Source organism: Leuresthes tenuis, unplaced genomic scaffold (genome assembly GCF_036924035.1).
Source record: "Leuresthes tenuis unplaced genomic scaffold, fLeuTen1.0.hap1 SCAF_5, whole genome shotgun sequence".
Taxonomy (NCBI): domain Eukaryota; kingdom Metazoa; phylum Chordata; class Actinopteri; order Atheriniformes; family Atherinopsidae; genus Leuresthes; species Leuresthes tenuis.
In genome coordinates this window covers 2,334,251-2,361,222 of record NW_027325359.1, presented here as the reverse complement: position 1 = coordinate 2,361,222, position 26,972 = coordinate 2,334,251, and the positions used below count along the sequence as shown (strand labels likewise).

The 26,972-nt window shown below is 38.9% G+C and overlaps 2 protein-coding genes across 3 annotated transcripts; one reads left to right on the top strand and one right to left on the bottom strand.

The window, feature by feature from the left end:
- The first annotated feature begins 970 nt into the window (after positions 1–970).
- On the top strand, positions 971–11,093 carry ttc38 (tetratricopeptide repeat domain 38). Its single transcript, XM_072385410.1, has 14 exons — positions 971–1,040; positions 1,348–1,425; positions 1,503–1,584; positions 3,911–4,082; positions 5,303–5,476; positions 5,733–5,808; positions 6,041–6,160; positions 6,309–6,368; positions 6,589–6,627; positions 7,078–7,159; positions 7,315–7,480; positions 8,208–8,367; positions 8,795–8,868; positions 10,403–11,093. The coding sequence occupies exons 1-14, from the start codon at positions 1,011–1,013 to the stop codon at positions 10,488–10,490; spliced, it is 1,401 nt and encodes a 466-aa protein (XP_072241511.1). The 5' UTR covers positions 971–1,010; the 3' UTR covers positions 10,491–11,093.
- Positions 11,094–12,488: 1,395 nt separating this feature from the next.
- On the bottom strand, positions 12,489–26,972 carry tspan33b (tetraspanin 33b). 2 transcript variants are annotated; one of them, XM_072385168.1, is made up of 8 exons: positions 26,691–26,972; positions 21,300–21,357; positions 20,719–20,846; positions 20,482–20,556; positions 17,801–17,896; positions 17,269–17,397; positions 14,063–14,224; positions 12,489–12,826 (listed from the first exon to the last, which is right to left on the bottom strand). In XM_072385168.1, exons 1-8 carry the CDS (start codon positions 26,784–26,786, stop codon positions 12,758–12,760), a joined length of 813 nt encoding a protein of 270 aa, XP_072241269.1. In that variant the 5' UTR covers positions 26,787–26,972; the 3' UTR covers positions 12,489–12,757. The 2 variants fall into 2 exon arrangements, with proteins under 2 accessions (XP_072241269.1, XP_072241270.1); XM_072385169.1 differs by lacking the exon at positions 20,482–20,556.

Sequence of the window (26,972 nt, the reverse complement as noted above, 5' to 3'; positions counted from 1 at the left end):
CTCTGTGATGGACTGGCAACCTTTCCAGGGTGAACATGATGAAGTGGGTGTAGAACTTGGAAGGAGTGATATTTGTAAAACAGGGAGAATGAAAAAGAAAAATCCCAGGTCAGTCACTGACATGGAGCTGGCTTCTGAGTTTGCAGCCTAAAAGCTACAGTATCGTGGCGCATATATCGTGGCGCGAGTCGATGCGCCAGGAGTTGCAATCTTCTCCGTCACAGAGGTGTCGCTGCTCCGTGAAGGTTGCCGCTACTACGCCACAACGACGAAAGTGGAGAGGAAGAAGTTGCAGAAAACCTAATTTTATTAGGCATAATAGTCTGATATAGTACTTAGAATATTGTTATCGGACTTTTAAGTGTCTTGTGTTACCTCTTCTTTGTTAGGTTGTTATGAAATAGTGAAAAAGAAAAGGAAAAAAAGGAAGAACATTTCCCTGAAATGGGCCATGTTGCACTTTCAGAAACAGAGGTTTTATCTTTGGTTTCTGTTGGTAAAACCAGATATAAAGTCTTAACTATTGAGTTGTTGCTCTCTTTTTAATTTATTGATTAATTTATTTTTATCTAGAGCTACACCCCCCTCCTAATTACTTTTCACAAGTAAAATAATGGTTTCACTGGTCATAATCTGTGTTTAAACGTCTGTAGGACTTGAATTGTGTCAGTATTGTGGTTTTTCATCTGGATCCGTCCTAAACTGGTCTAAATCCCTAAAGAGCTGTTAAGTGGCACTTTTCTTTTCTAGCTCCGAATCGGATTTGGTCATTTAACAAAATAAAGTACATTAAGTGAAACCCTGGTAAAATAGCGGATTTTTCTTTTTTGTATGCAGTCTTTGTTCCGCTTACATTTGAGTTGATAATTGATATTTCTTTAGTACTTTAATACAAATATATTTTAAACGCCTCGCCCCCACACTTACTGTGAAGTTAAAGCAACATAACAGTAACTTCCGGCCACACATCTGATAAGTTTGTCGAAAGTCAGGACAGCTGGACCATAACAATGATCGAGACAAGTTTCAGAGACTGCCAGTTAAGTAAAGGAGATCTCGGTAGCATTGATATAAAGAATTTAGTCAATAATCACGTTAGAAAAAGAGCGATATTCACTGCGTCAAATTAAATATTGACCAGGTTCGATTAAGCGTTGTTATGTTGGGATTAATAAGTGAAAATATGGCGAATGGGATTCAGCTTCGTGCACGTCAGCGCTGTGATTTTTTGCAAAAACGGAGAACTTAAACTTTGCACAGCCTGACTTTAGAGACAAGTTGCGTTATTTGCATCTAAATACAGAATTTACTCTGTTAAACTGCACTAATCTGCATTTTTACCCACAGGCATGGAGGGCTGAAGGGCTTCCGCTGTCTACCAGCAGTAATGAAGCTTGCAAACTCTATGATGCCATACTCACGCAGGTACACGACTTCACATCCGCGTATGATGCAAATCATATGTTAAAGAAATAAATATCTCAATTTTGCTTGGCTTTCAGTATGTGAAATGGAGGAATGATGAAACCTTAGGAGGCATTGAAGGATGCATGTCTGCTATCCAGACAGCTGACCCAAACTTTGGTAAATTATTATTTTATTTTATTTTATTTTTTGTGTAACTTAGTTGGTTCTCGTGAAATATGGTAACTTTTCTCATCAAGCGTGTTTGAAGTTGAAAGTGAATGATTATGGCTTTCTAGATGTACTATTACATAAGAAAAACGATTAGAGTGATTCATTATTGATCATTATGTACACATGATTTATAAGAATTCTGTCCACATTAATAGATGCTGTAGTTGCTGCAGATTTAATGAAATGTATGCCTTCGAGAGACCGTAGTGTGTGTCATCAGGGAACCACCTCAAATCATAAGGGCATGTTAATGATCACCGAGCTGAAAATCACATTAAAAGTGTAATGTACAGAAAATGGTGTAATAAAGGTCATCGTCAATATATAATATCCAGCAAAGCAAGTTCTTGGTTGGCATTTAGGAAGAGGCTTCCAGTCTTATGCAGCTGTTTTAGGAAGAGGATGTGGTAAGTTGTTTGCAAAGAGTCTTAAGTACACCAGGGGTCCGTTTCACAAAACAGGTTCAACAAGCTCTGAGTTTAATCCTGGACTTTGAGTTGATCAACTCTGAGATAGAAAACTCTGAGTTTCCGGTTCCAGAAACGCTGATTTGAGTTATTTGAGTAAACTCTGGGTAGTTTCACCTTAAGTTAAGCACGTGCATCATAGCTATACAAAGCCAGCATCAATGGAGCCCTGATTTCGACGAGTCACCATGGCAACGGGTAAGAGGACAGCTACGTTTTTCACCAACCTCAAATTGGAAATCTTAATGCGCTCATATGGCGGGTTTCAGCACGTTTTTAGCTGCAGCTGAAAAAGAGAGGGAGAACATTGCTGCTCGGGTCAGTGCGTGAGTTTAAATGTTCTCCTTTGCAATCACAATAATATTATGGGGGGAAACTGCTTGAATGGGAGCCTATTAATTTATTTCATTTAGGTGCAATCCCGCGGGGGAGATGCACACTTTGCAGCAGTTTAAGATGAAATATAAAAACATTGTTCAAACAGGTCAGACCTCGGCATGTAGGAACCTCATTTTAATCATGTTTTACACTGGAAAGTAAATATTAAGTAGCTATTTGACTGTAGTTGTTTTATCCCCAACATAATGCTGTTTTCACACATAGATATCTTCTCATCTATATCATGTTCTGTTAAATAATTAATCCTATTTAAACTAACACAGACTTCTACACACTAAATCAGAATATTGGAAGGCCGCTGGCTGAGGGAATCCCTGGAGGGAGCTCATCCTCTGAGTCCACCCCCCAAGACACAAGTGCCTTGTAAAAGGCCTTTAGATATCTTTTTTAAGCCTATTCATACAGATAGTTATGTCTTTTTTTCTTTTGTCCCAACAGATTCTGATGGTGCTGCTCAAAAAGATAATTGTCTGGAAATGCTAAAACATTTATGCACGGTCTAATAACCTTCTCCCAACGAATATTTAATTCTCTGTGCAGTAATGCTGCACCTTCATCCATGGGATCGTTGTCAAAAGGACATGAAAAAAGTCGCCTCCTACTGTCCCTAATGGACTTCTAGAACTAGAAGAACTAGGCTACACCAAAACTCGCCTGCTGACTGAACAAATGAATGAGGAAATCAAATGTCGTGTGGGGCTCTAATAGGGGGGAGACAGAGAGAAACTCGAGGTTTATTGAGGAAAAACCTGGTCCCGACCAGGTTAGGGTCATAGAGAGTTTAAGTTACCTCTCTCTGAAACAGGCTGAAGGTACCACTCTTTTTCTGGTTTGAGTTACCTCCCTTTGTGAAACTCAAGAGTTTCCTTCATTTCAGGGTTCATAAACTCAGTTTTCACTAAACCTGTTTTGTGAAACAGACCTCAGGAGTACTGTGAGCTGTCCTCAGGCTAGACACAAACATTTAGCCTTCTTGTCTCCATTTCTCTCCGTTTTTTCTGAGAGTTTCGGTTATCGTTGCCTTTCATTCACAGACCAACTGTCCTTCAGCATAATTGATAATATGTTAGAAGGAAAAACAATTTCATATTTTGGTATATTGAATCAGTTCAAGTGGAATAACACAAAGGCACAGGCAGCAGGCACGAGCTGGCTAACATACTATGTGCAGATTTAGTCTTTTAAACTTTTTGTTTAAGCCTTCTTACATATTGTGCTTTCTTCATATTAGTTTAATCTCAGGGAGGCAGAGAGGAAAAGAAGAGAGTTATCATAAGGTGCCCCTCTTCTAATGTGGTGTGGGTCTAAAAACAGTACTTTCACAAGTGCATGTGATTATTCATGTGAACTGCTTTGTTGCATTGGGAAAGTCCAAAAGGAAAAGTGTTATTTGTTTTTTGCCACAGTCATGGGTCACGTTATCAGTACGGGGTTGGAGCTGGTTGCAACAACAAGCAGCACCCGGCTGAATGAGCGTCTGGCCAGTGCTGTGAAGCGAACAGTGGAGCTCGCCAACAGCCAGAACATCTCACCTCGAGAGAAGCAGCATGTCAGAGCCATAGAACTCTTCTCACATGGGTAAGATCCACAGGGTGGCTGTTGAAACAGAGGGATATATAATGATAAAAGGCCAGTGGATTCTTAACTACCATTGAAGACTGAATTAGTGATCAGGGGACCCATTGATATAAATTATATAACAGAGGAGAATCCTTTTTTTATTCTAGTAATAGCTCCTTTTTCAAGGTGCAGGGGGCAATAGTTCCTTCCCAGACATTAGATATGAAGTAGCTTTGATAATATGGTGTCAGTACTACAAATGTGATTTAAAAAAAAAAAAGATATATTTGTCATCACTTAAAAGAAAAAAAGCCTTATTCATGTACAAGCACCCTTTGAAATAAGATATTCAGTTAACTGCCATTGATATATGGACAATTCAAATTTATATGAGAATCTTTTTCCATCACATAAAAAGCGAATCGGATCTTTACTGCACTGTGCACAGTAAATATTTCTATGGGAATATTCACAGTAACTTGTTGTGGTAGAAGTGATGATCATAAATCGCACTTTCTGAGTGAAATGCTGTTTTAGCTTCTTTCTCTTAAAGGTGTCAAAGGTTAGCCAAATGCAGCCTGAGGACAAGCTATATGCAGGTTTGTTTCGTGGTGATGTAATTAAGTTAAGGTAGAAAAACCTGGATTACAAACAAAGACTTCTGCATCCATGTGTAACATTGAAAATGTCCTTTCATCAGCTTATTTTATTTACTTAAAGTATTTGATATTGCTCCCCAAATAAACTAATGCATTTCACAAGTGAAGTCACCAGTGTGGGCAGTGAACATTAGCAAAGCGGAGTTTTATGGTACCCCAGGAATTGGGCTGCCTGCGAGAGAATTTCGCATTTTTATCTGGAACAAAACAACAGAAATGGTTGTGATTTGTTAATTACAGAATGTGCTCTTTGTCTCTTCCCTCTGGCATTCAACCACATGCCTCAGATGAACAGAATCCAGCTGTTATATTGCATTGAAGACATTGTAAATTTCAGTCACAGTCTAAGTAGTAGTATTTGTATTGTACCTTCAGTGTCTTATTTTCCCATAGTATAGTAGGAAATCCTATAAATCCTATATCCTCCTCTTGGAGGATACAGCATTTCAAGCGCTTCTAATTCCCTCACAAAGCACCGCAAAGCACCACGGCGTCTGTGATTCTCCTGGTGTGCCTAGTTTTTTGTCCATTGTCCCCCAGCTGGTGCTTTTCTCTGACAATGCCTCGTGTTTCTTGTAGAAATTTTCCAAAAGCCTCTGAAGTATGGGAGGACATTTTGGTTGATCATCCAACTGATCTGTTGGCCCTCAAATTTGCCCATGATGCCTACTTCTACATGGGGGCCCAAACCCAGATGAGAGACTCGGTGGCGAGGGTGCTTCCTCACTGGAAACCTCACACGCCTTTGTTCAGGTACAGAATGCAGCATTCATAGCAAGACAGGCTCGATCAGTCAGTGAAATAAGTTTAGTCCTCGTGGCGAGCAAGAGCAGTGCCATCACTTATGATAATTCCCTTATTGCTAATGGTAAAAGCATGAATGAATCTATGTGTAACACTGAATTAATTTATTTATTGGTTAAAGCTTGCTTTTATCCTCCTACATGCATGAGTGAATGTGCTTCCCTTCCTGTATCTTCTAATAGGTTTTCTGTGTGTTTGCTTTCAGCTATCTGAAAGGGCTTTATTCCTTTGGCCTCCTTGAGACTCGGTTTTATGACCAGGCTTTGAAAGTGGCAATGGAGGTGAGATTTTCTCCTTGCTTATAGTTTTTTTGTAGATATATTGTGGCTGTGTATTCCAGGCTATCAGTGCCTGTGCTGATTGTGCCAGTCCAGGATGTCACTTGTTTCTCATGCATATAGAGTAGTTGTGGCATGAATTGCTTGGAAAAAAGATCACGGAACATCGAAAGGAAGAGCTGGATAGTTTTAGAGCTGATTTTCACCTCTTTTTGTTTCAAACTCTCCTGCGCAGGGCCTTGCTTTGACTCCAGATGATGCTTGGTCTGTCCATGCCGTAGCCCATGTTTATGAGATGAGGGCAGAGGTGGACGAAGGATTGAAGTTCATGGAGAGTAGGGAGAAAGACTGGCAGGTACTACGTTTAAATGTGCCTTGGAAGTGTGTTTTTAGGCTGGATCACATCTAGGTTACATCATAGATATCAGAGTCACTCAGTGTAATTACAAAATAAACTATATTCTTGATAAATTTTCACGAAATACGTATTTTTTTTATTCCAGGTATCTGACGTTCTGGCCAGCCACAACTACTGGCATTGGGCTCTGTACTTCATTGAGAAGGTAAGTATTATAATAATTTTTTTCAGTCAAGCGGATAATTGGCAGTATAAGTGCTTGTGGAACTTGTATTTATCATTTCCCATGAGTAGTTGAAAGCCTGGAGTTGATTATATTATAAGAATAATTTGAGTTTGATTCTGTGCAACACAATTTATCAACCTGGTTTATCTCTTAATTCAGAAGTAATTTAACTCTGTGTTTCTCACCATCTCCTCCACAGGGGCAATATGAAGCTGCTCTGCAAATATATGACACACAGGTTGGTTTGTAGTGAGTGTTTGCATCAAACCTTTAGCTGTATGTCTCTCTGAAGTGTAAAAGCATCATGTTATGCTAGTTATGAATCAAGTGGGTCAAGTGGTTGAATTTATGTGAAAATGTGAGTAAACGCCTACATGCATTTCAACGTAAAGTGAAGCTGATTTTTTTTTTCACACTAAAACTGGGACAGTGATAATATGTGAATATATGTGAGTGTTTTTATGTTCTGAGCATTCACAGGAACATTTCATAGAGTCACTTACCACTGCCATAAGTGTCAGAAATGATCACATCAAGTTTGCTGAAAACCATAAATGTTACAGCACTCACATCTGAGAATCCACAGATTAAAATTTGATCTCTTGTAATAATATTATCCTGAGGTTGCTGCATGTTACAAACCTCAGCTTTCAAGATGAAGAGAGAAAATGTGTGCCGTTTCCCAAAGGTGTTCAAACGTTGCAAAGCCTCAGGATCCATGTTGGACACCGTGGATTCCAGCTCAATGCTGTGCAGATTAGAGATGGAAGGTAGGACTCACGATAACGCTCATATCACTGATAGGGGTTTGATTAGGATCCGGGAAAGGTTGCATGTTGCACCTTCTGTTGGAGGACAATATGCCATATTACCCGATGAAAATGTTGCAACATTTGTCATCTCATTTAGTGCCTGTGTGTTGCAGGTGTGTGTGTTAAAGACCGCTGGCGAGAGCTGCTCCAGATAACCCAGCCTCACACTGATGATCATGTGACTTTGTTTAATGACCTCCACTTCCTCGTGGCGTCTCTGGGCGCTAAAGAGACCAAGACTACTCAACGTCTAGTGGAGGGCCTCCAGGAACTGGCGAAGTAAGTTCCGCACCATTGATTCTCTTCACCTCAACACTCTGTCAGACTTACATAAGAGTAGCACAAGCCTTATGTAAAACTGACACAGAAACAAGGCTGAGTGTAGGATGTGAGGCTGAGAGAGAACACATCTTGAAAAAGAGCTCTGAGCCGCCTTGTCTTTTAGGGAAAGGGATCCTCCCTCTGTAGCTGATTGGTTGTACCAGGAACTACTGTCTTTGTGGAGTTGGTGGTTATAATGTTGTGGATTTCTTACCTTGAACAACCTTTGTTCTCCTTTTTTCTTAAGCTAATAAACCACAGAAAAACAGACATTTGAAATCAGTTCTTAAAGCCGTCATGTTTTTTCCTTTTGATTTAATACATGTTGTATAACCTTTGAATCAAGCCGCAGACTTGTTTAAGCTCTAAATTTATTTAAGTCCGTCACTCATATTCACTACAGCACTTTTACTTTGGTTTGAGAGTAAAATGTATAATATACTTTTAATGTTAAAGGCACAGATTCAGAACATCGGCTAATCCAAAAAAGCCTTCTGACAGTAACTAATGTTTGCCATAGAGTGAAGTAAATCCTTCTTAGATTTCTGCACCTTGAAAGTCTCTGGAAGTAAACCCACTTTAGCTATTTCTATAGATTTATTAGATTTTTCAGAACTTTCCTTTATCTCATTTCATTGTTTCACTGAGAATATAATTTTTTTTAAACCACTACTTTCCTTCACAGAGAACCAGGTGAAAATCAGCAACATCGGCTGGCCGAGAGTATCGGCATACCGATGTGCAAGGCTATGATGGAGTACGACCAAGGCAACTACAACCAAGCTGTGGAACTATTGCACCCCTTACGCTACTCCGTGGTAAACGTAGGTGGCAGTGATGCACAGGTGAGGTTAGCAGAAAAGTCTTTTAGCATGAGAAAACTGAAAAAAAAATCGAAATTTAGAGCAAACGGCGACTCTTTTAGAACCAAAATAAAAGGCTGAAAAGATTTCAGCCTTGAGCCTGTGTTGTGTTATTTTGAGCAACACAAAAATCGTTGTTATTGTAAAAAAAACATGGAAAAAGTAAAGAAAACTGCTGCAGAGCTGCATTCATAAGGTCTGTGAGCAAACCGCATGTTGTGGTGTCAGAAAGTGGAGTGCTGTGCATCAACATATAAATAATAAAGTTTTCTGATGGATTTCATGAATTTGATGTTCTGAAAACAATCCTCAGAGGTTCTGCAGTGTTTATATTCAGTATAGTGGAAAGACTGTCTGGTGTTTGAAGAGGTTTGTGCTTACTGATAGGCTTGTCCATTGTTTTTTACAGAGAGATCTGTTCAATCAGCTGCTTATTCATGCAGCCATGAAATCAGAGAACAAGCATCACCAGAAACTGGGAAGGTAATGTACAACTGGGATTTCAGGCCAAGTAGTATTCATCAGTTGGTTCAACTTACAGTGCTTTGCAATTTTTCCATGTTTTTACTTGTGCAAAATGTTTTTCAGACCCTTTAGAGCAGGGATCTCAAACTCCTGTCCTCGAGCGCTGCTGTCCTGCTGGTTTTATATGTTTCAATGCAGCTGATTCAGAGGAAATGGATCTCTTCAAAAGATTGTTAAATTCTGCACAAACCAGCTAATGAGGCATCGATCTGAATCAGGCGTGTTGGAGCGAGGAAACATCTAAAACCTGCAGGACAGCAGCGCTCGAGGACTGGAGTTTTCCTCACTTTATGTGTTGGACTTTCAGTACTGTGCTGAAGTGTTGAAGCGCTCCTCATTTCTTTATATTTAGCTTCCAAGGAGCCAGACTTCATTGTAATCTTGTAAAGTGGTCCCGAACAATAGTTCTCCAGGCTTGATGACATTGGCTGTTTCCTCACCCATCCTCAGTCCAGTCCTTGTAAATGACTATTTTCAGTCAAAATGTGTTTTTATTTTTTCTCCTTTTGTTAAGCCACTTATCACTGACCTATGAATCATTCGGGCTTACAAAAGACGCCTAACTCGTGGGATAAATTAGTGCTGTTTACACACAATAAACTCTTAGCAACTAACCAATTATAACTTTCACTTTTCTTACAAGCAGCCTGTAGCACTGATACAGAATTGTATTTTTGTGCCAACGAAGTTATTCCCAAAGCACACTGACTTTGACTTTATTCTCAATTAATTGTCAAAGAACAACTTGTATGTGTGTGTTTGTTTGTTTTTGTTTTTTTAAGATTAGTGACCTGAACCGATTTCCTCCCTTTTCCCTTAAGAACTAAGTGGTATAATTCAGCTTGTCACCATGGTGCACCACCATGTTTCACTGATGGGATACGCCTCTTATTCCATATTTTGGTGTCCTCCTTTCACAAAATATTTTTCCATCAGTCTTCCGGCTTGTCCACGCCGTCTTTAGGAAACTTTAGACAGGAATATTTTTCCTTTTAAAGAGCGATGGCTGTATCCTTGGAACCCTGCTTTCCACGCTGCTGCTGTTCGGCGTTCTCCTGATACATGACTCATGAACATTTACAGTAGCTGATGTGAGAAAGGCCTTTGTGATTGAAGTTCCTCGTGGCCTTGTGGATTATTCATTAACTTGTTCTTTGAGCGATCCTAGTAGCCTGAACACGCTTGTGGAGGATGACTGTGGTCTTGAACTTTGACCACTCCTTGTTCTTTACATATAGCAGATTAGCAGATATTCCATTCACAGCTGATTGTTACCTCGCTGATTTAACACACATAACTCATCATGAAGGTCCACACATAGATATTTATAATCTGTTTTTCATTGTGCTTACAGAACACACTATGTAGCTGACATTGCCTGTCTGTACACCCTGTTATACTTTCATTATTGATCGTTTAGCCTCTCTGCTTGCAGTCTCTTTGAATCTATTCATCCCTTTGCTCCGCCCTGTGCTTTGCTGAATTTCCCTAGATGTCTTCTCGTGGAGCGCGATGCCGTGAGACCCAACTCCCCTCTAACCCAGCGGCTGATGCAGAAAGCTCTGGCTCTTCACAACTAGAGTGACTGCAAGGTGTGGGCGAGGTTCCTATGTGAAAACATTTAAGCACCATTGTAATCTGAAGTTGTGTGGTTTGGTTTTGGGAGAGCTTCACACTGCTGTCGAGACAATCAAAATCATTTCTGTAGCTCTCGTTTCATTGCTTGGTGGCCTTTCAAGTAAGAAGCCCTGAAGTGTTCAATGTAAATTAAATTAAAAAATGGGTTATTGCCAGCAAAAATGTGAAAATATATAAATTAAAATACGATTTCTCAAATAGTATTCAGAAACTATTCAGTTTTCCACTGTAAAATTCCTCTTTTCAGTTGTTTGTACTCTGATGATAGCTTTTTTTCCACAATGTCGCATTTCATCCCTGCCTTTTAACTTTCCAGTATATCACATAGCCCCTATCTCTGAAGCTTTTGATAACTTTAGAAATGTTGCAGAATGAAAATGCAAATCAGGCATATTTCCATTAACTGGTTTGCGGTTTATAAACTAGGTCGCATTGCAGCCTCAGAAAGTGTCTGTATGATTGTAATGAATATAGTTGGGCGGGGGTGTAGTAGTCACTGACTTGTAATTAAATTCTGAATAAGAGAATAAAATGAGTAAATTTTTTTGCTGTTTTGCTTTTCTAGTGGGCACCATTTTATTCTGTCATGCCAGCAATTATTTCACTTCTTCTTTAGGAGTAGAAGCAGTTGATCAATTGAGAAACATATTTTCTAAGCTTGAATTAGTTCATTAATCCCTTGTCTTGGTAATAGGCTACATGCACACAGCAGTGGTGACGTACTTCCAGTAAAATATCAGTTTACGAGCATGTCCTCAAAAACAAAAGTTTAAATGTCAACAAGCTGAGAGCACTAAAGTATTGCTATGTGCCTTTGTGCCAGTAATTAAAACAAAGAATGTAGTTTTCAGACATTACCCTGAGACAGAAACCAAACAAAAATCTATTGGATATTATTACCATAGCTTTGCTTTGGGCATGCTATTTTTAATTTGGGAGTGTCCTATCAATTGAATTCTGATGCCTTTAGCTGTATAAGAGCCATTGTTATCAGTGTGATTCATGGAAAGCTAAATTAATGAACAAGAACCTATTACATGAACTTGCCGGCAACGTTCCCTTACACTCAGACTGGCACTTTTGGCTTTTTCTTTACTGATCTTCAATGAATTTTGGCATTCATACCTAACAGCTAAGTGGGTCTAAATTCTAAAAATTGATATTGACAATAATGTTAGGAAAAATGACACAGATTAACTGATCATTGTGTTACCATTCACTAACATGTGAATATATAACATAAAGTGCTTACCTTTGTTGGCCTTTCCCTTTTTTGTCACCGACTTGAGACAAAATTCTCAAATCATTTAGCTAACATCATTAAAGGTGAGTTTGGATAACTTTTTTTTAAATGGCAGGGTCAATAAATGCCAGAGACATGCATAGTTATCAGGAAGCATCGGAAGTGATGGAGCTGGCTGATCTGGAAGGTGGAGGAATGTGCATTTAGGTTAATTGTACATTAACCTCTTCTAATGCAATACTTTGTATTGCCAAATTCATTGATGTAAATAAGATTCTTGGGAAGGGACAGTTTTAATGGCAGCAGCTACCGCAGAAGGCAGGAGCAAGCAGGCACTGCTTATTCTGTTTTTTTCCCTGCCTATTTATTCACAGGAGCAGCTAACCACTGTTTTTAATTAATTTAAGTCTTTGAAAGCAATAGATGACATAGCATTTTATAATAACAAGTATTTCTTCGATAGCAGCCTTCCTATATTTTACAAAAGCAATAATGTGGTTCAAGTTCATATAAATGAGGTTTCATATTTTAGACTGTGTGCATACATTTTCACTGATATCAAGGTTATCTCATTATTATGCAGTTATAACATCAAACACAGGTTCAAGTGGAATTCTCATATTTCTGAAAGACAAACAAAACAGGCCTATCTGATCACAGTAACTAGCCAAATACAAAGATGTAGTTTAACTAACTTTTATTAGCAAATGTTATCACATTTAATATAAATCGTAGTGTTGCTGTCGGTATAAAAACCATGTTCAAAACCAGTAAATAATCATTTTGTTCATTGCACTATTTAAATAACACAATAAAGAAAATCAAACTAGTATGCCCTGAAGGCAACAGCACCTTAAGAATAATATAATGTAACATCAGAGTGCTACAGCAGCAGTCCTTGGAGGGGAGGGGGGTATCGATCGATGTCCTTGCATTTGGAAAAATTCAGACTCTTCCCACTGCTTTTCAAATCGCCGAGGTAATCTCATCTTGGATCTGAGAGATGAGGATCTGGGAAAGCACAATGCCTGCAATCTAGAGGACAGCAGCAGCCACTTCAGATTACAGAACACACTCAGTAACTACAGCCTGCCTAAGCATCTCAAGGTCCCTTAGGAGGATGCTGTAATGCTTATTTGGCCCTTGGAGGACTACTAGGGATTACTAAAGATAATTATATGCTCATATTTAAAGGATTGTGGCATTGCATCTATATATAACTTCCTATGGAGCTGATCATGGAACGTTCTTATCACACAGAGTGCACAAATGGATGGCAAAGAGTTTTTAATAGTCTTTTAATAATTAACAGTTTGATGTGGCTTGTTATGCAGACAAATTCAATAAGCATTTACTGAGGGCATGCTGGATGAAAAAGAGAACATCGCCATCAAATTTACCACACATCAAAGCAACCGGAATACTAATGCAATTGTACTGACGAGACTCATTGGCAATTCACATGCTTCCCTCATAGCACAATCTTTGGGGACTCAATCAGACAGATGCAAGTCAGTGAAAGCAGGCTGAAGATTCGGTGGCATGCTGTTTGTAAGGTTGTGTGATAGTACCTCAATCATGTTGAGTAGTGACTGGACTAATTATTTAGAGGAAGCTCATGATAAGTGCTAATAAGACTTCATGGTTAATTTAACATACTGATATGAGATATTAAAAACACTCATTGTTGTGGGATTTGAAAAGTACCACACAGTCATTCTTGGTGAGTAGAAGAGAAGCATCGGTGCTTCCCACCCCCCTGCACTTTCAATCAAAGCCAGTGTTATGAATAATGTGCACTTAAAATCTCATTGTTCCCCTCTGATTAGCTGTTCATATCTAGGTGTAACCCTCTATTTTAAAACACTTCTTCCCCGGTGGCCTCACATTAACCCTGTCCCTGATTGATTTCCTTTGATATCATTTTTTTTCTCCCACAGAAAGAGATATTTTACGTGAGAATCTGAACTTTCATTGGTAAGTTCTGAGAAGGACAGAATGAGTGCTTCATTATACAGTCTATATCTACTTAAGGATTGGTGCAGGGTCTTGATTGATGAAGTGTTACTCGTACTACTCACTGCAGCGACCAATTGCTCTTGCAAATCTGCCTTAAAGAGAGCAGGTCTAGTCAATGCTTTGATTACTGCAATCTTCCATCCACCAAGCTACCTTTGATTCCTACTCTTATGTGTAGGATCTTATTTAAGACTAGATTAAAATCTTTTATGCTCTGAACTGTCTGTTATTGATCCGCATGTGTGAAGTTACCTGAGGCAAGGCCAGACCCAGGGTGAGAGCGCCCACCAGCAACAGATGAGACTCAATCCACATCACTGCTCTGTCTGCACAGCCTACTGGGTAGATTGACTTCTTTGCATCAAGATTATTTTGGGTTTGAACCCCAAAACCACACATAGTGTTGATCACTGCCTGCAAGCCAGAGTGAAAGACAGAGAGACAGAGGGGTTTTGAACACTGCTTGTGTTACTTTGCACCAACAAAATATTACATTTGTGACACCTTAGGGAGAGTTGCAAGAGTCTAATGACTTGAAATAAAAAGGAGGAAAGCAATCATCAAGGGGGGCAATTCAGCCACAAATTTGAAGTCCCTGAAGCATGATGTTGCAGGGAACCACCAGCAGGTTGCAGCACTGCATCAGCTCTAGTGTCCTTTAATTAATTGATTTTTCACCCATGTTGGAAAAGGTTGCTGTGATTTGTAATCCTTGTAGCATGATGTTTAATCAATATAAGAGTGATGCCACAACATGATATCTTTAGTTTTTTTGTCAGTTTGCCTAATCAGCACTGTGATTAGGCAAACATTGTACACACACACAAGTATTTTATAAATCCATGTAACTGTATTTGTGTATGTATGTGTTAGTACTTGCTTACATTCACGCACATGAGAAATCATTATTACCGGCTGTGCTGTGAAGATTGGTTATGTTAATACATCCTGCATATCAGATACTGTACAATAAAAACAAAATGCAGTGGTTTGCAAGTTGTTTACCTCCAATATTTAATTGAAAATACTACAAAGACCAAACATGTCAAGCTGATATTGAGAAATTGTTTAGGAAGACTATAATTCTAATAAATATTCTAATGTTTAACTTGACTTTAAAGAACACTGGGGCAACATAAGCAATGTATCAAAATTTTAAGATGTATCCATGGTGGATCATCTCACAGCTAATTAGGTTTATTGGCAGAGGATCACTAAGATGATTTTTTTTTTAAAATATCGTACGAGGGAGATGAAGTTCAGAAGGTCAGAACAGCTGAACTTAAAGTAAAAGATTGAATTGTCTGCTTCTTTCAGCAGTTTAAGAATATAACTTATCATTAATTGTGAAGAATTTAAAAGTTTAATCATAATATGATTGAGAGATCTGAGGAATTTGTTGTGTGCAAAGGTCCAGGCTAAAATACTAGGCTAAATAACTGATATTTGGTGGTACTGGATTATAAACAGATACAACTTTGGAAATGACAAATTCACAGCTTAAGCTCATTTACAATCATTGACAGTGAACAAAGTTTGCTGCTGCAGTCACAAATGCCAGTTAGAACTCCTTTGTTCAGGGATGCAGCAACAAACTGTCTGAAGGACAGAAAGGGTGTCCAGTGAATTATTGAATTTCATCATTTATTCTACTTTTATGTACATTTTGGATGCACAAGTGATTGTTTGGAGGTGGTTAGCTAGCATATCTGAGAGGGCAGATTAAGCATTTGGCACATTATGAAATTAAATGACTGTCTGATGTCCTCAGCAATTTCTGTACCTGCTTCTATGTGGAGCTTGTCCCACACAGCATCCCACTTGCCAGAGAGATGCCACTTGTGCTGCATCTACACCAAGTGAGAGTCACCCTGAAGAAGAGCAACGTTCGCAAAGCAGTAAGCCCTGACAGAGTGGGAGGCAGGGTACTGAAATCGAGTGCAGAGCAGCTCACATAGGTGTTCACTAATTTATTTAACGTCTCGATAATGTTAATGACTACTGACCCCCACAGTCAGGAAGTGCTTTAAAAGGTGCTCTCACACATGAAATGCATCATCCCACCAGACCTGGTCAATCAGCAGTTGTCATACAGAGCAAACCTCTCCACCCAGGATGCCATTACAACAGCTCTCCACATGACCCTAACACACCCAGAGACACCGAACAGTTACGTAAGGATGCTCTTTGTGGACTTAAGCTTTGTATTTAGTATTTTAATCCCTCACAAAATGATCAACAAGCTGAACATTCTGGGCCTAGATTCTTCTCTGCGTCCTGGATTTTTAACTTTATTTCAGACAGACCACCTGTGAGAATAGGCAGCCACACTGCCTCCATGCCCATCCTGAACACAGGAACCCCACAAGTCTGCTTGTATCCCTGAACTGCTGCTGTGTGTTTTCGTATTTCATTTTTATTCAGCTTTCATTTCCACAGATACTTCTTTAAGAAAAGGGGAAAGCCACAACAAATGTTTTTATACCTGTTATAATGACAATAAAGGTGATTCTGACTATGATTCTGAAAAATTCTCCTCACACTGTTGAGCAATGAAAAATGTATCACAATAGAATGGAAAAATATTGCGCCTTCAAAACTACAGCAGCTGTTCTCAGTTGCCTAAAACATTTACTGTAAAGAGGTAATGTAGCACATTGTGAAACATGCCCCTGACTCAATTTTTAAGCCTTGTTGTTGATATCAAATTCACAGCGAGCGTATCGGGGAAAAAACCTTTCTCGATCAATTTAATATATGGTTTATATAATTATTTTTTATTCATATTTCATGCAGTGTCTCCAGCTTTTTTGTAGGTACAAGCTATTGATACAAACTGCCTCTTGTATCTTCTGACTCTCTTAAAACACTCAAAGTTGCCCACTGATCATTCAGTAGTTTCTTATCAATGAGGAAACAAGTTGGTTATTACCAGAACAGCTCTATGTTGTGTAGCAATTTATTGAACCTAGAAGCCACAGCAGCTCCTACCAGCACATTTAGACATGCTGTTGTAGAGCCACTTTTCCCTTTTTGAAAAACTTGTGTACATATGTAGTGTCAACAACAAAAAAGAAGCTGTTTGTCACAGTCCCGCAGCACTGGTAGTATTTCACTATCCGAAACATTTCACTTATGAAACTGGAGCAGGACATTTCACTTACCTGTAAGTGGTGAATGTGTAGGTCTACAACTTGTAGACACAACACTGTATGTCTTCATTAACTAATATATGTTTGGTAACTGCAAAGTGCTTCTGCAACTGCTTCTTACTTCTCATTACTCAGAAAAACACCTTTTTGTTGCTATTAGATGTTGCTGCCTCAAGTGAAATTCAACCTGATGAGCTTTCTTTGAAGCTACTTTCAAGTAATTGTGCAGTTACCAGTTTTTCTCCATCTGTGCTATTAGTGTATTTGCACTGTGGATGTTATGAGGCCACATGGAAAAGAACTCACCTCTCCGGGAACTGGCGTGCAGCAGGAGTAAGGCACAGCACAGCGCTCAGAGCTGGGGTTTTCATATGTACAATTAAAGTAGAGGTTCCAGGACCAGTCAGTGTAGTTGTTCCATCCGCAGCACTTGAACTAAGTTAAAGAGAGACAAGGGAGGGCACAGCACAGGTGTATATTTGGAAATATAGATTTGAGCTATACTGTACATCCTGCCAGTCTGGGCTTGTCTGATGGGGAAAACCCAGGCTCACAATTGTGCCAGTATGTGCAGATGGAAGAATAATATCACATGAGCTGACCCACAGAGTTGTAGGAAGCAAGTGTTTATATGAAGCCATCCATGCGTAAAATGCCCAGGAAGGAAAAATGAATAAATCCAAGGTATATAGCTCTGTGGTCACTGGCCATGGTAGTTTGGTTTAGTGATCACACATTCGATAAGCCAGTAGCTGTGATCAGTCTGAAGACTTGTGTGATTTGAATAGCTGTAAACACAACCACAACCACTCGATCAAACTGAAATTGGCCAGAATACCTCTTTCTGGATGTAATCCATCAGGTTCTGCAGATCCAGGTCATCCCTGTAGTGTACAATGGCTTTCTTCACAAACTTTCCTAAAGCGTCTCGTGTCTACAAGAGGACAAAATAGTTAATATATGAACAAGTTAAAAGCTTTAACGTAATAATTTCCAACTTTTTAAAGAGATTAGGGATTAAGAACATCATTTAGGTGGCCTGAGTTGAACAATCTACAGATGTCTTTGTAAATTAGCCTGATCGGGTGCTCAGTGGCATGGTGAAATCTCACAGGACTCCCAGCTCTGTTAATTACTCAGGATGCATTAATGGTAAATTGCAAAGAGCTTTTTTGTGTAACCACCTTTCAACGGGTGTTGAATAAATTCCAAAAGACCCTAAAATTAATTACAACTGGGATCAAATTCAAATTTAACTTAATACCATTTTTGAAAAGTTTCGAGGTAAGTATTTAATGGAACAAAGTTAACTGGATATCACATACATTTGATGGTCATTTTGGAACATATACTGCAAAATGATCTTTTAGACTATAACGGGGATTCATTGATACAGCATTAACCTATGCTCCATGTGTCCCTTTATGAAGGGGACGCGTAATCTTGTCTGCGTTGTAAAAGCATCCCCTGGGATGTGTCTTAACACAGTAGCACAGCAGGATGTATTGTTCTGCAGCTGAAGTGCAATATGCATCATGATAATCGTTAAACCTTATTCTTTGAAGTCAGTGTATATGTAATACAGGCCAAATGCAAAGCATGCAGGTTTTGCATAGTTTCATCTGTGGTAGAGAACTGCCTGAACATAGCCTTTTGTTAGCGTAATGTAAATTCCATCAGAGTTGAATATACAAAGCCTTGATGAGCTGTAAATACATTTATTTGACTGAATAAGCTGCAATGAACATTTCTAACTAAACGAAGCTGGTTAATGCCTCAGAATTATTACCCCTATTGTTTGTCAGCTTTTATTGTCCATAAAATGTTTAATATTTTAATTTTCTTAATTAGGACATGCATTGTTAGTATTCTTTTAAAATTCTGAAAACGAGAAGGGCCATGGTTAAACTCACTGAGTTTGCATGTAATGAATGCTAATAGGGGAACTGTATGCTAATAAGCAGCCAAACTTTAAAATTTCATTAAGCTCGAAATTAACCTCTGTGAGCTGTTTGCTAAGGGCTTGTGAACTATTCAAATTACAGATCGTGTTGGAACAGGTTATGTTGATAAATATTGTTATCCTGGAGTAGTTTTACTAAATTGTGTGAGGTTTTCACAGCACTCCCTTAATTCTCACAGTGTTCCTCCCTCCATTTCTACTGTATATCTCAAAGTATTGCCATTGGCTTGTGGGCTTTGGAGCCCACCATCATACTGTGTCATTAGCAGCAAGGTCTCCTTTAAGGGATCTGTTGAAATAGAACATTTGGTTCCACTTTGAAGTGCCGAAGCATTTGAATCATTTAGCGAGGAAAGATGCTGGGAGGGTTGTTAAACTGCTCTGTTTAGCAGCAGGCAGTCTGAGCCCTGACAGAGAACACAAGGGAGAGGAGAGGTATCATCAGGCACCAGGCAACTCGCCACCATGCACTGACGAGAGGGAATGTTGCCACTGCTGGCTGTTGTATTTTTATTCTCACTGGAACCCTAATGGGATGCTACTGAAGGGGATAAGTGGATGCCAGAATTGGGATCCTTTCCCTGCCAGTTAGGTATTTGGATTCAAAAACCTAAATCTGATTAAAACACAAAATTAGTCTTTTTTTCACGTATGAATTACTTATCGTAAGTCTTTTTTCATGGTGATTATTAGTAATTTCAACATATGAGGCATAAAGATTCATTTAGTTGAAACAATTGGATTGAGGAATATTGAAAGCTTTCAGTCTATGTGTGATAAATAAAATATGTGAAAATCTACCCATAATGCTGATTTATTACAAACAGCCTTTATCTTTTGTTAGAATTTATTCCACACTCAAAATGTGAATCAGATGTAAGATCAAAAGTAGCTAGATTGTCTAAAATTGTCTTGAATTAACCAACAAAAGGGATCTCAACATAATTGTCATGATTTGAGGATCATATTTTCTATTACCTTGATTAATTTAAAGTGCAATCATGTCTCCAAAGCTTATGTAATCAGCAAAAAACATGCTAATGAATGAAATTCCCAGTGCTTGTGTCGCATGTCATTCTTTATCAACTTTTTGTTTCGAGGGATGTTGCTGCATCAAATTGTTGATCTACAGTTTTGTTACTGACGATTATTATGCATCTGTCATGTCAGAATCAGGTTTTTTGTGTCTTCTGTCAGTCTACAAAACAAACCTGACACTGACATTTTCATGGTAATGGCACACGCTCTAATTCCACCTGGAAGCTGCTGTTTATATCTCTATGTTCTTTGTCTGTTTGCTTTCTGGTAGACATTGACATGACATTTCCTTGTGGGCTGAGCAGGCCTGTCTGTTGGTTCCAGATTTCTGAGATTAACTTGTGTACAATTGAAAAAAGTGTCTAAAAATTGGAAAAAGACTAGTATATCTGTGCAGCTCATGATTAACGATCCTGTTTCACTAAGGGAGAACTGGAAACCAAATGTGACCTAAAAGGTGCTTCATTTTACAGAACTACTCTGCCAGAAAACATAATTGCCTTTGAAGAGGCAGATACCTGATCAGAGTAAAAGAAGCCCAGAATTGCTATGGCCAGCTGGATGAGGAAGACCAGTGTCAGGCTGAAGGAGAACTAGAGAAAGAAGATAACTAAACATTAAAGAAATCATAACTGACAGATTTGTTGTCACATATGAAATATAAAACTTGGCTTTGGTTTCAGTGTAATTTTAGCTACTGTATCAGAAGCAAAATACAGCGCCAACAATATTAATGTGTCTGTTAGGACTATTACTGTCTTGAGGAGGCGAATGTTCTCTCTGAGGGCTCCGATACATCCACAGAAAGTGATGAAGAACATGACCACCCCCACCACAATTAGGATGACAGCTGGGTCGATCAGGAACGTGTCCCGCACCGTGTCTAGCAGAGAGACAGGAAAACTTTTAACCTTTACTTCCTGTTTCTTCATTTCTGATCATTCTTTAAGCCTCCTCTTGTTCTTACTTGCAGTAGCTGCCTTCGTTCTTTTAAACCATCAATTATCCTTTGGAAGATTATGCACGATTTGAGGCACAATCACTGGGATTAACCCAGGTTAATCTTTTTTATTTTAATTTTAAATTGAATGTGAATTAAAAACACTGGTAAACTAAGAGAAAATCTAAAATCTAAACCCATTTATTGCCGTTTGTATTGATAGCTCAAAACTTTTTAAACTAAGAGTCTAACACCACAGCAGAATATAGAGGAACATCTCTGTTATTCTCTGTGAACACAAAGCTAAGCTCCAATGGCATCACCACATAGGGAAATGTTCACTGTATATTATCATGCTCTTTGATTTTTTTATGGGAAAAGTGGCTACTTACGTACCTGTAGCTTTCTGGACTTTAGCATACACCCCGATTGCAACAATCAACAAGGAGAAAACCTGCAAAAAGATGGAAGGCATTTATTTTTCATACACATTTATCCATACAAAAGCTGGCACACTTTCACTCTGCTTGAACATTTCAACATCATGTTCTTACAAAATGGCAACTACTCAGCTGCAGCAAAACCAAGAAAATGCACCAGGTTCAAAAGAGGTCCAAATTTATACTGTGAAAACTTGCCAGAGAGTGTTCTGCCTCTGTTTTGAACAGACCTTATAGAAGTGAGATTAGCAGATGCCTTTTTCAAGGTTGGCTTATGGTTCCTGGTTTGAACCTCAGATGTTGCCTTGCTGTGTTGTGTCTTTATGTGCTTGTGTCGGTTTTCTGTTGCTGCTGGGGTATCCCCCCACAGTCCAAAAGCATGTATGTTGTGTTAATTGCAGATTTTTGATTAGCTGTAAATGTGAGTGTTCTCAGGTCTTTCTCTGTTAGCCCTGTGATGGACAGGTTAACTGTCAGTGGTACAGGGATATGCTCCAGCCCAGTCCAGGACTGTGAAAAGGATATACTGTACAGAATGAGTGGATGGATAGATGGATGGAAGGAACACTCTCCTCTAGTATTGAGTATGCAGAGCATCTGTAGCCATAGTAACTACCCGTTTTATTTGTTTGTGATAAACATATGGGTCTCGGTTTTAATCATGCAAATTAGCAGTTTGTTGATGCAGAACTACAAACTAAAGAAGTCAGACTCAGTCCACCTGTGGTATTAGAATAGAAACTTCTTCTGTCTTATTCTTATCCACAGATGTGACCTGATCGTTGTATAATTTTTGTACATTGAGCTCAGCTATCTGGTTTGATAATTGTGGTTATTACTGCAGAATCTTTATTGTCTTGTTTTAACTGTGATTGCTGTGTGTGAGTGTGTGTGTTGTATGTAATAATTTTATGGGCGTATGTGTTGTAAAAATGCAGAAGGTGTCGGTTCACCTTAACAAAATCCTTACAAAGCAGGCGGTGTTGGTGCTTCCTGCCAATAGCATTGTCATCAGTAATTTCACTCTTGTCTTTGATTCTTTGTCTTACCTTGAATAAAAGCCTGTAACTTTGCTTGTTAGCTTCTGTTCAACCCTAATATTCATGGATTTGTTTTTGTTTCTGTTTGAAAAGCCTATAATGGATGCTGGAGGTCAGGAGGTACCGTAGTCCATGGTAACAGGTGTAAAGAGGTGTACTTTTTATCGGGCTGGTCTTCATGTCCAATCCATATTTCATGAGAACTGGAGAAGCAAGTGATTGTTTTGAAATAGTGCATTTCATCACTTTTGTATCAATGATTTTGTATCAATGGTTACCAAAATATGAGACAAGGCACATGTCTTCTTACTGTTTTTCAAGTTTTTTCAAAGCAATAATTTCTAAGGGTTATTGTCTGGTGTGGAGAAGTCTGTGAATCTGCACGTCCATTTAACTTTCCCACTATCTTGTTTTGCACTACGTGTGCTCACGTGAATATGGGTGGGAGTGTGCATTTGTAAAGGAGGCACACTTTCATGACGAATGTTTTCCAGCTATGTTTTCAGGCTTTTCAAAGGGATGAATTAGGCTTCCCCCAGTGGATTGTGTTCTGAGGTAAAAGCCAGCTGAACTGAGCCACGGGGACGCAGGGACAAAGGCTTGATGGATTAGGGTAGCAGTGTTCACTTCTGAGCCCATGTCTGATAAACAAAGTCAACATAGGCTGGGGTGTGTGGCTGCTGGAGCTGCAGTTATTGTTGATTGGCTCTGAAAACAGTAACAGTGCAGTGCAGTGTTGGCCCCTTTGCTGTTTTTTGTGTAGCATTGGATGAACAGGGGTATAATGGAGGCAGGAGGACTTGGTGGAGTTACAGGTACGATCATGGTGCTCATATAGTAATGTGGTAATAAACTGAGGAAATCAGACAGTCTTGACGGTGTGTGTGTGTCTGTGCAGGCCAGACAGATGGACTGATAGTGTATTAGTGTCACCTCCACAACAATATTTCCTCAACTGTCCCAGTCAAGCCTATCCTCTCCAGAAAAGGTGTAATCGCCAGTGTCACAATGCAGGGTGCGTCTTTAGGCTAATTCATTTGGTCAGCATCCATGTACATGGCTGCAGCTCCAGAGGAAAATTAGTTGACTGCCAATCAGAAAGTTGGTCATTTGATTCCCGGCATCCAAAGACCATGTGTTGAAGTGTCCCTGAGCAAGACCCACTCCGTTGGTGTGTGAATGTGTGTGATAAGGGAAAAAAAAACACTGCATAGCCTGAAAAAAGCTGTGTAGATTAAGAAGTGCTGCGTTAGTGTGTGTGTGTGACTGTGGCTTGCAGTGTGAAAGCGCTTTGAGTGGTCAACTCGTCTAGAAAAAGCACCATATTATTTCAGCCCATTTACCGTGTATATTTTTGTTGCCCTAAAAACCTAATCATGTATTTTCATTCTAACCCTAATCATGAATTTTTCACTCCCACTCTGAGAAAAGTGGTTAATACCGAGTTAGAGGGAGGAACAGTCTAAAACACTGTGCAGGATGTTACTCAACTCCATGGTGTGTTGCATGGAGGTCCATGGAGAAACGCCTTCTGCTATCCTTTCCATCCTCATAAAAGTATCTGTGGTCAACAGTATCAAACATGTACAAGAGGTTTAAGGTGGAGACATAAGGACATAAGGAACTACCTAAGCAACATTTTTTTAGCCTTCACTGTGACTCTGCAACACTTTGTGGACCAATATGTTACACATTCTTAGATCAGGTTGTTCAATGTCATGGTCACACTAACCACCACAACACTGGAGCTTAATTTTATTGATTTAAGACTTCAAATTCTTTATTAAATAGCTAGCATTAATTGTGTTATACTAACGATGTACTTTGAAGCCTGCATTGTATGGGGAGATTAGAGAACAGTTGGTGCTTGTAATCAACATAATGAATGCAACAAAAATAAGTTGGTTAGAGACCATAGCGACTTTCACAGGGGTCAACATGTTGGGTCAGACCATTTCTTGTAGGTTGCGTCTTGTCAGAGGTGTGCACCAGCTTAGTAGGTAAAATGGTGGGAGGAAATAATGCAAAAAGAATAAAACTGACAAAGTCTGACTTTAAAGAAAGGAGGATATTCTCACAGATAAAAGAACAGCAATGCATTTAACCCAGAATCACTGTGAGCATGTAGATTATGAAGTGACACAGTCATTAAAGTGGAACTTTGAAGAAAAATATTTTTCAAAACATCTAAAAATTCATCATAGCTATCAACAGAAATGGAAAAAGCAGTACAGCGAACAAAAAAGGCATATGCACTACACAGCTGAGCTATACAACTAGAAAACTTTAGGGGAGGTCCTAATTTTACTTTAATACTATTTTGTGACACTAAATGTGACCCCAGTCATCATTGTGTCAAGGCTGCCCTAAAGCCAACAGAAAAAGAAGAGAAAGCAGCAGCTGAGACTCCCAGAAGCAAACAAATGAAATCCCAGCCAATTAAGAATAGAGACGATAAACAGTAAAAACGCTGCTATTACTACAATAGAGGAAGCTCCTGGCAAGCAAACATTACCTTTGAAACCATCCTTTCCACTAAGGATCTGTGTTGAGCAAGAAAGATACAAAATGAGAGGAAGAATCAAAACAAGAGAAAATATTGGTGTTGCCTTGCACCAGTGGCGACAGTAAAGGACTGAAGTCTGAAGCAGAACATACAACTCTGCTTCTGGATTGGTAAATAAAAAACTTTACAGCTGATTCCACAGCTGAGAAAAGTGTTAATTACCAAAGAAAGCAAGTTAATGAGGGTTTTGCCCGTAAGGTAGAGCTATGTAAATAGTGCTACAGTGTAAATATGTTCCTTATATGTATATAAGGGCTACAAACAGAGCTAATTGTATTATGTAAATTGTAAACATGTGAAGATAGCTGTATCATTGCACCCAGCAGCTATAGTATCAGTTGGTAATTGTTGAAGTATGCACGTCTTATTGTTAGTTAGCTATTTTTTCTTGATGATTTTTCATTTAAAATGAGATAAGCCGATATTATCAACAGCATTTCCCCTGTCATTGTCATCTGAGAAAAAAAAAAAGACTTAGAAATTAACATATTAATCTGAATTAGGATCAGAAAACTGCACCTTGTCTGGTAAAACAGCGTCCACATGTGGTGGTAATTTTTTAACACCGAAGTTAAAAGAATCTACCTTTAATGAGGACCATTCAGAAGAAAACAATGTTCTCATTTGGGCTGAATAAGATTGCCACTGTTCTCAGTAAACCCTGATGCAGTTATGTTCCATCTTGATGCTCTTCCACACACAAACGTGTTTGAGTGGCTAACTGGTATCATCGGTTGTGTGAAGGAATCAATCCAACCTTGCATGATAAAGTGATGAGGTTATATTAGAAAAGAAAAAATCTCATGCATTTGCAATTTAAAATGAAGATTTCTTGCAAATATCTGACTTTCAGATCTCAGAGAACATTCTAGTTTAGTGGCTTGAATTGAGTCAAACCTTGAGCTGTGTGCATAACTATCTAAACTAACATTTCAGTTAGAGAACAAAAAAATACACATATCTTACTGTTAATACTTAAGTAATACTTTAAGCCATTTAACTGTTTATCTAAACGAATGAATTTGGGGAGCCCTTGATTAGTAAAATTAGATTTTGTTCGGCAAATTAAAAGATTATATGATATTTTGATCAAGTCCCTGCCGTTGACCTTTCTTTTGCTAGAAAATGTAGAAAAAGAAGCTATATCAAGGAATTCCCAGGTCACTTAAGTTAGTCTAGCTACTCTACAGTGTCACCTGCTCATCTATATTTGCAATCGTACCACTTTACGTGTGAGTATCATGGATAGATGTCACTACTCTGAATAACACAGAGTCAAAATATGTGGTATCATTTCTGGAAAAATGCAGCCCATATTACAGTCTGTACTGTGTTTCAGATACATACTAATAGCAGGCATACACAGTTTCCAAGTGCTTTTTTTCCCTCAGAAAGAGTCAGTGATTTACTGCTTTGATAAGACTGCAGTGCTCCACGTTCGCTATGGATTATCTAAGTGCCGATGTATTACTGTATTAAATTTAAAATGGGCAGCAATGGTGAGGCTGGACTGTTTGCAACTGAATTCTCATGGTGTTATAGTTCCTTATTCATTATTGAACAGCTTTTTCTTCATGAATTTTTCTTCTCTTTTTTGTTTTGAAGTTACAACTCTGATAGCTGATGATTTGTATGCTCAAGAATAGTAAGAATATTTTGTGTCCTTGGACAGCAGATCAGCTTTCAGTGCAGGTGTGTGCTATAGGAGGAAAAATACATCAAAAAGCTAAACTGTACTCACCCAAAATAAGAAGCTGAAGAAGAATAGAAAATATCTGATCCAGGGGTTGACAAAGGAGAATGTCTCAGCTCGGTTCAGATTCAGTTCCCTGTCCATGATTTGTTGATTTTTTCCCCCAATCAGACATGTAACCACTGTAGCTTTTACTTCTAAACAGCTACCAGATCCAGCCCCACCCAACAAATGTTCAGCCGCCACGTGAGTCTGTTATGAGAGGCGCTGTTTGCAAGCTGTGGGGGTGTCAAGCTGGCTAAAAAAGGGGGTATGGGTTGGTGACGCTTC

What these genes read in the sequence shown, in the direction of transcription:
- ttc38 (XM_072385410.1), top strand. Translation starts at nt 1,011, where the DNA reads ATGATCGAGACAAGTTTCAGAGACTGCCAG. An exon ending in TAGGTGGCAGTGATGCACAG is followed by an intron (nt 8,368 to 8,794) that starts GTGAGGTTAGCA and finishes TGTTTTTTACAG; the next exon opens with AGAGATCTGTTCAATCAGCT. An exon ending in CATCACCAGAAACTGGGAAG is followed by an intron (nt 8,869 to 10,402) that starts GTAATGTACAAC and finishes GAATTTCCCTAG; the next exon opens with ATGTCTTCTCGTGGAGCGCG.
- tspan33b (XM_072385168.1), bottom strand. Translation starts at nt 26,786, where the DNA reads ATGGACAGGGAACTGAATCTGAACCGAGCTGAGACATTCTCCTTTGTC. An exon ending in TAAAGTCCAGAAAGCTACAG is followed by an intron (nt 20,847 to 21,299) that starts GTACGTAAGTAG and finishes TCTCTCTGCTAG; the next exon opens with ACACGGTGCGGGACACGTTC. An exon ending in GCACGCCAGTTCCCGGAGAG is followed by an intron (nt 14,225 to 17,268) that starts GTGAGTTCTTTT and finishes TCTGGCTTGCAG; the next exon opens with GCAGTGATCAACACTATGTG.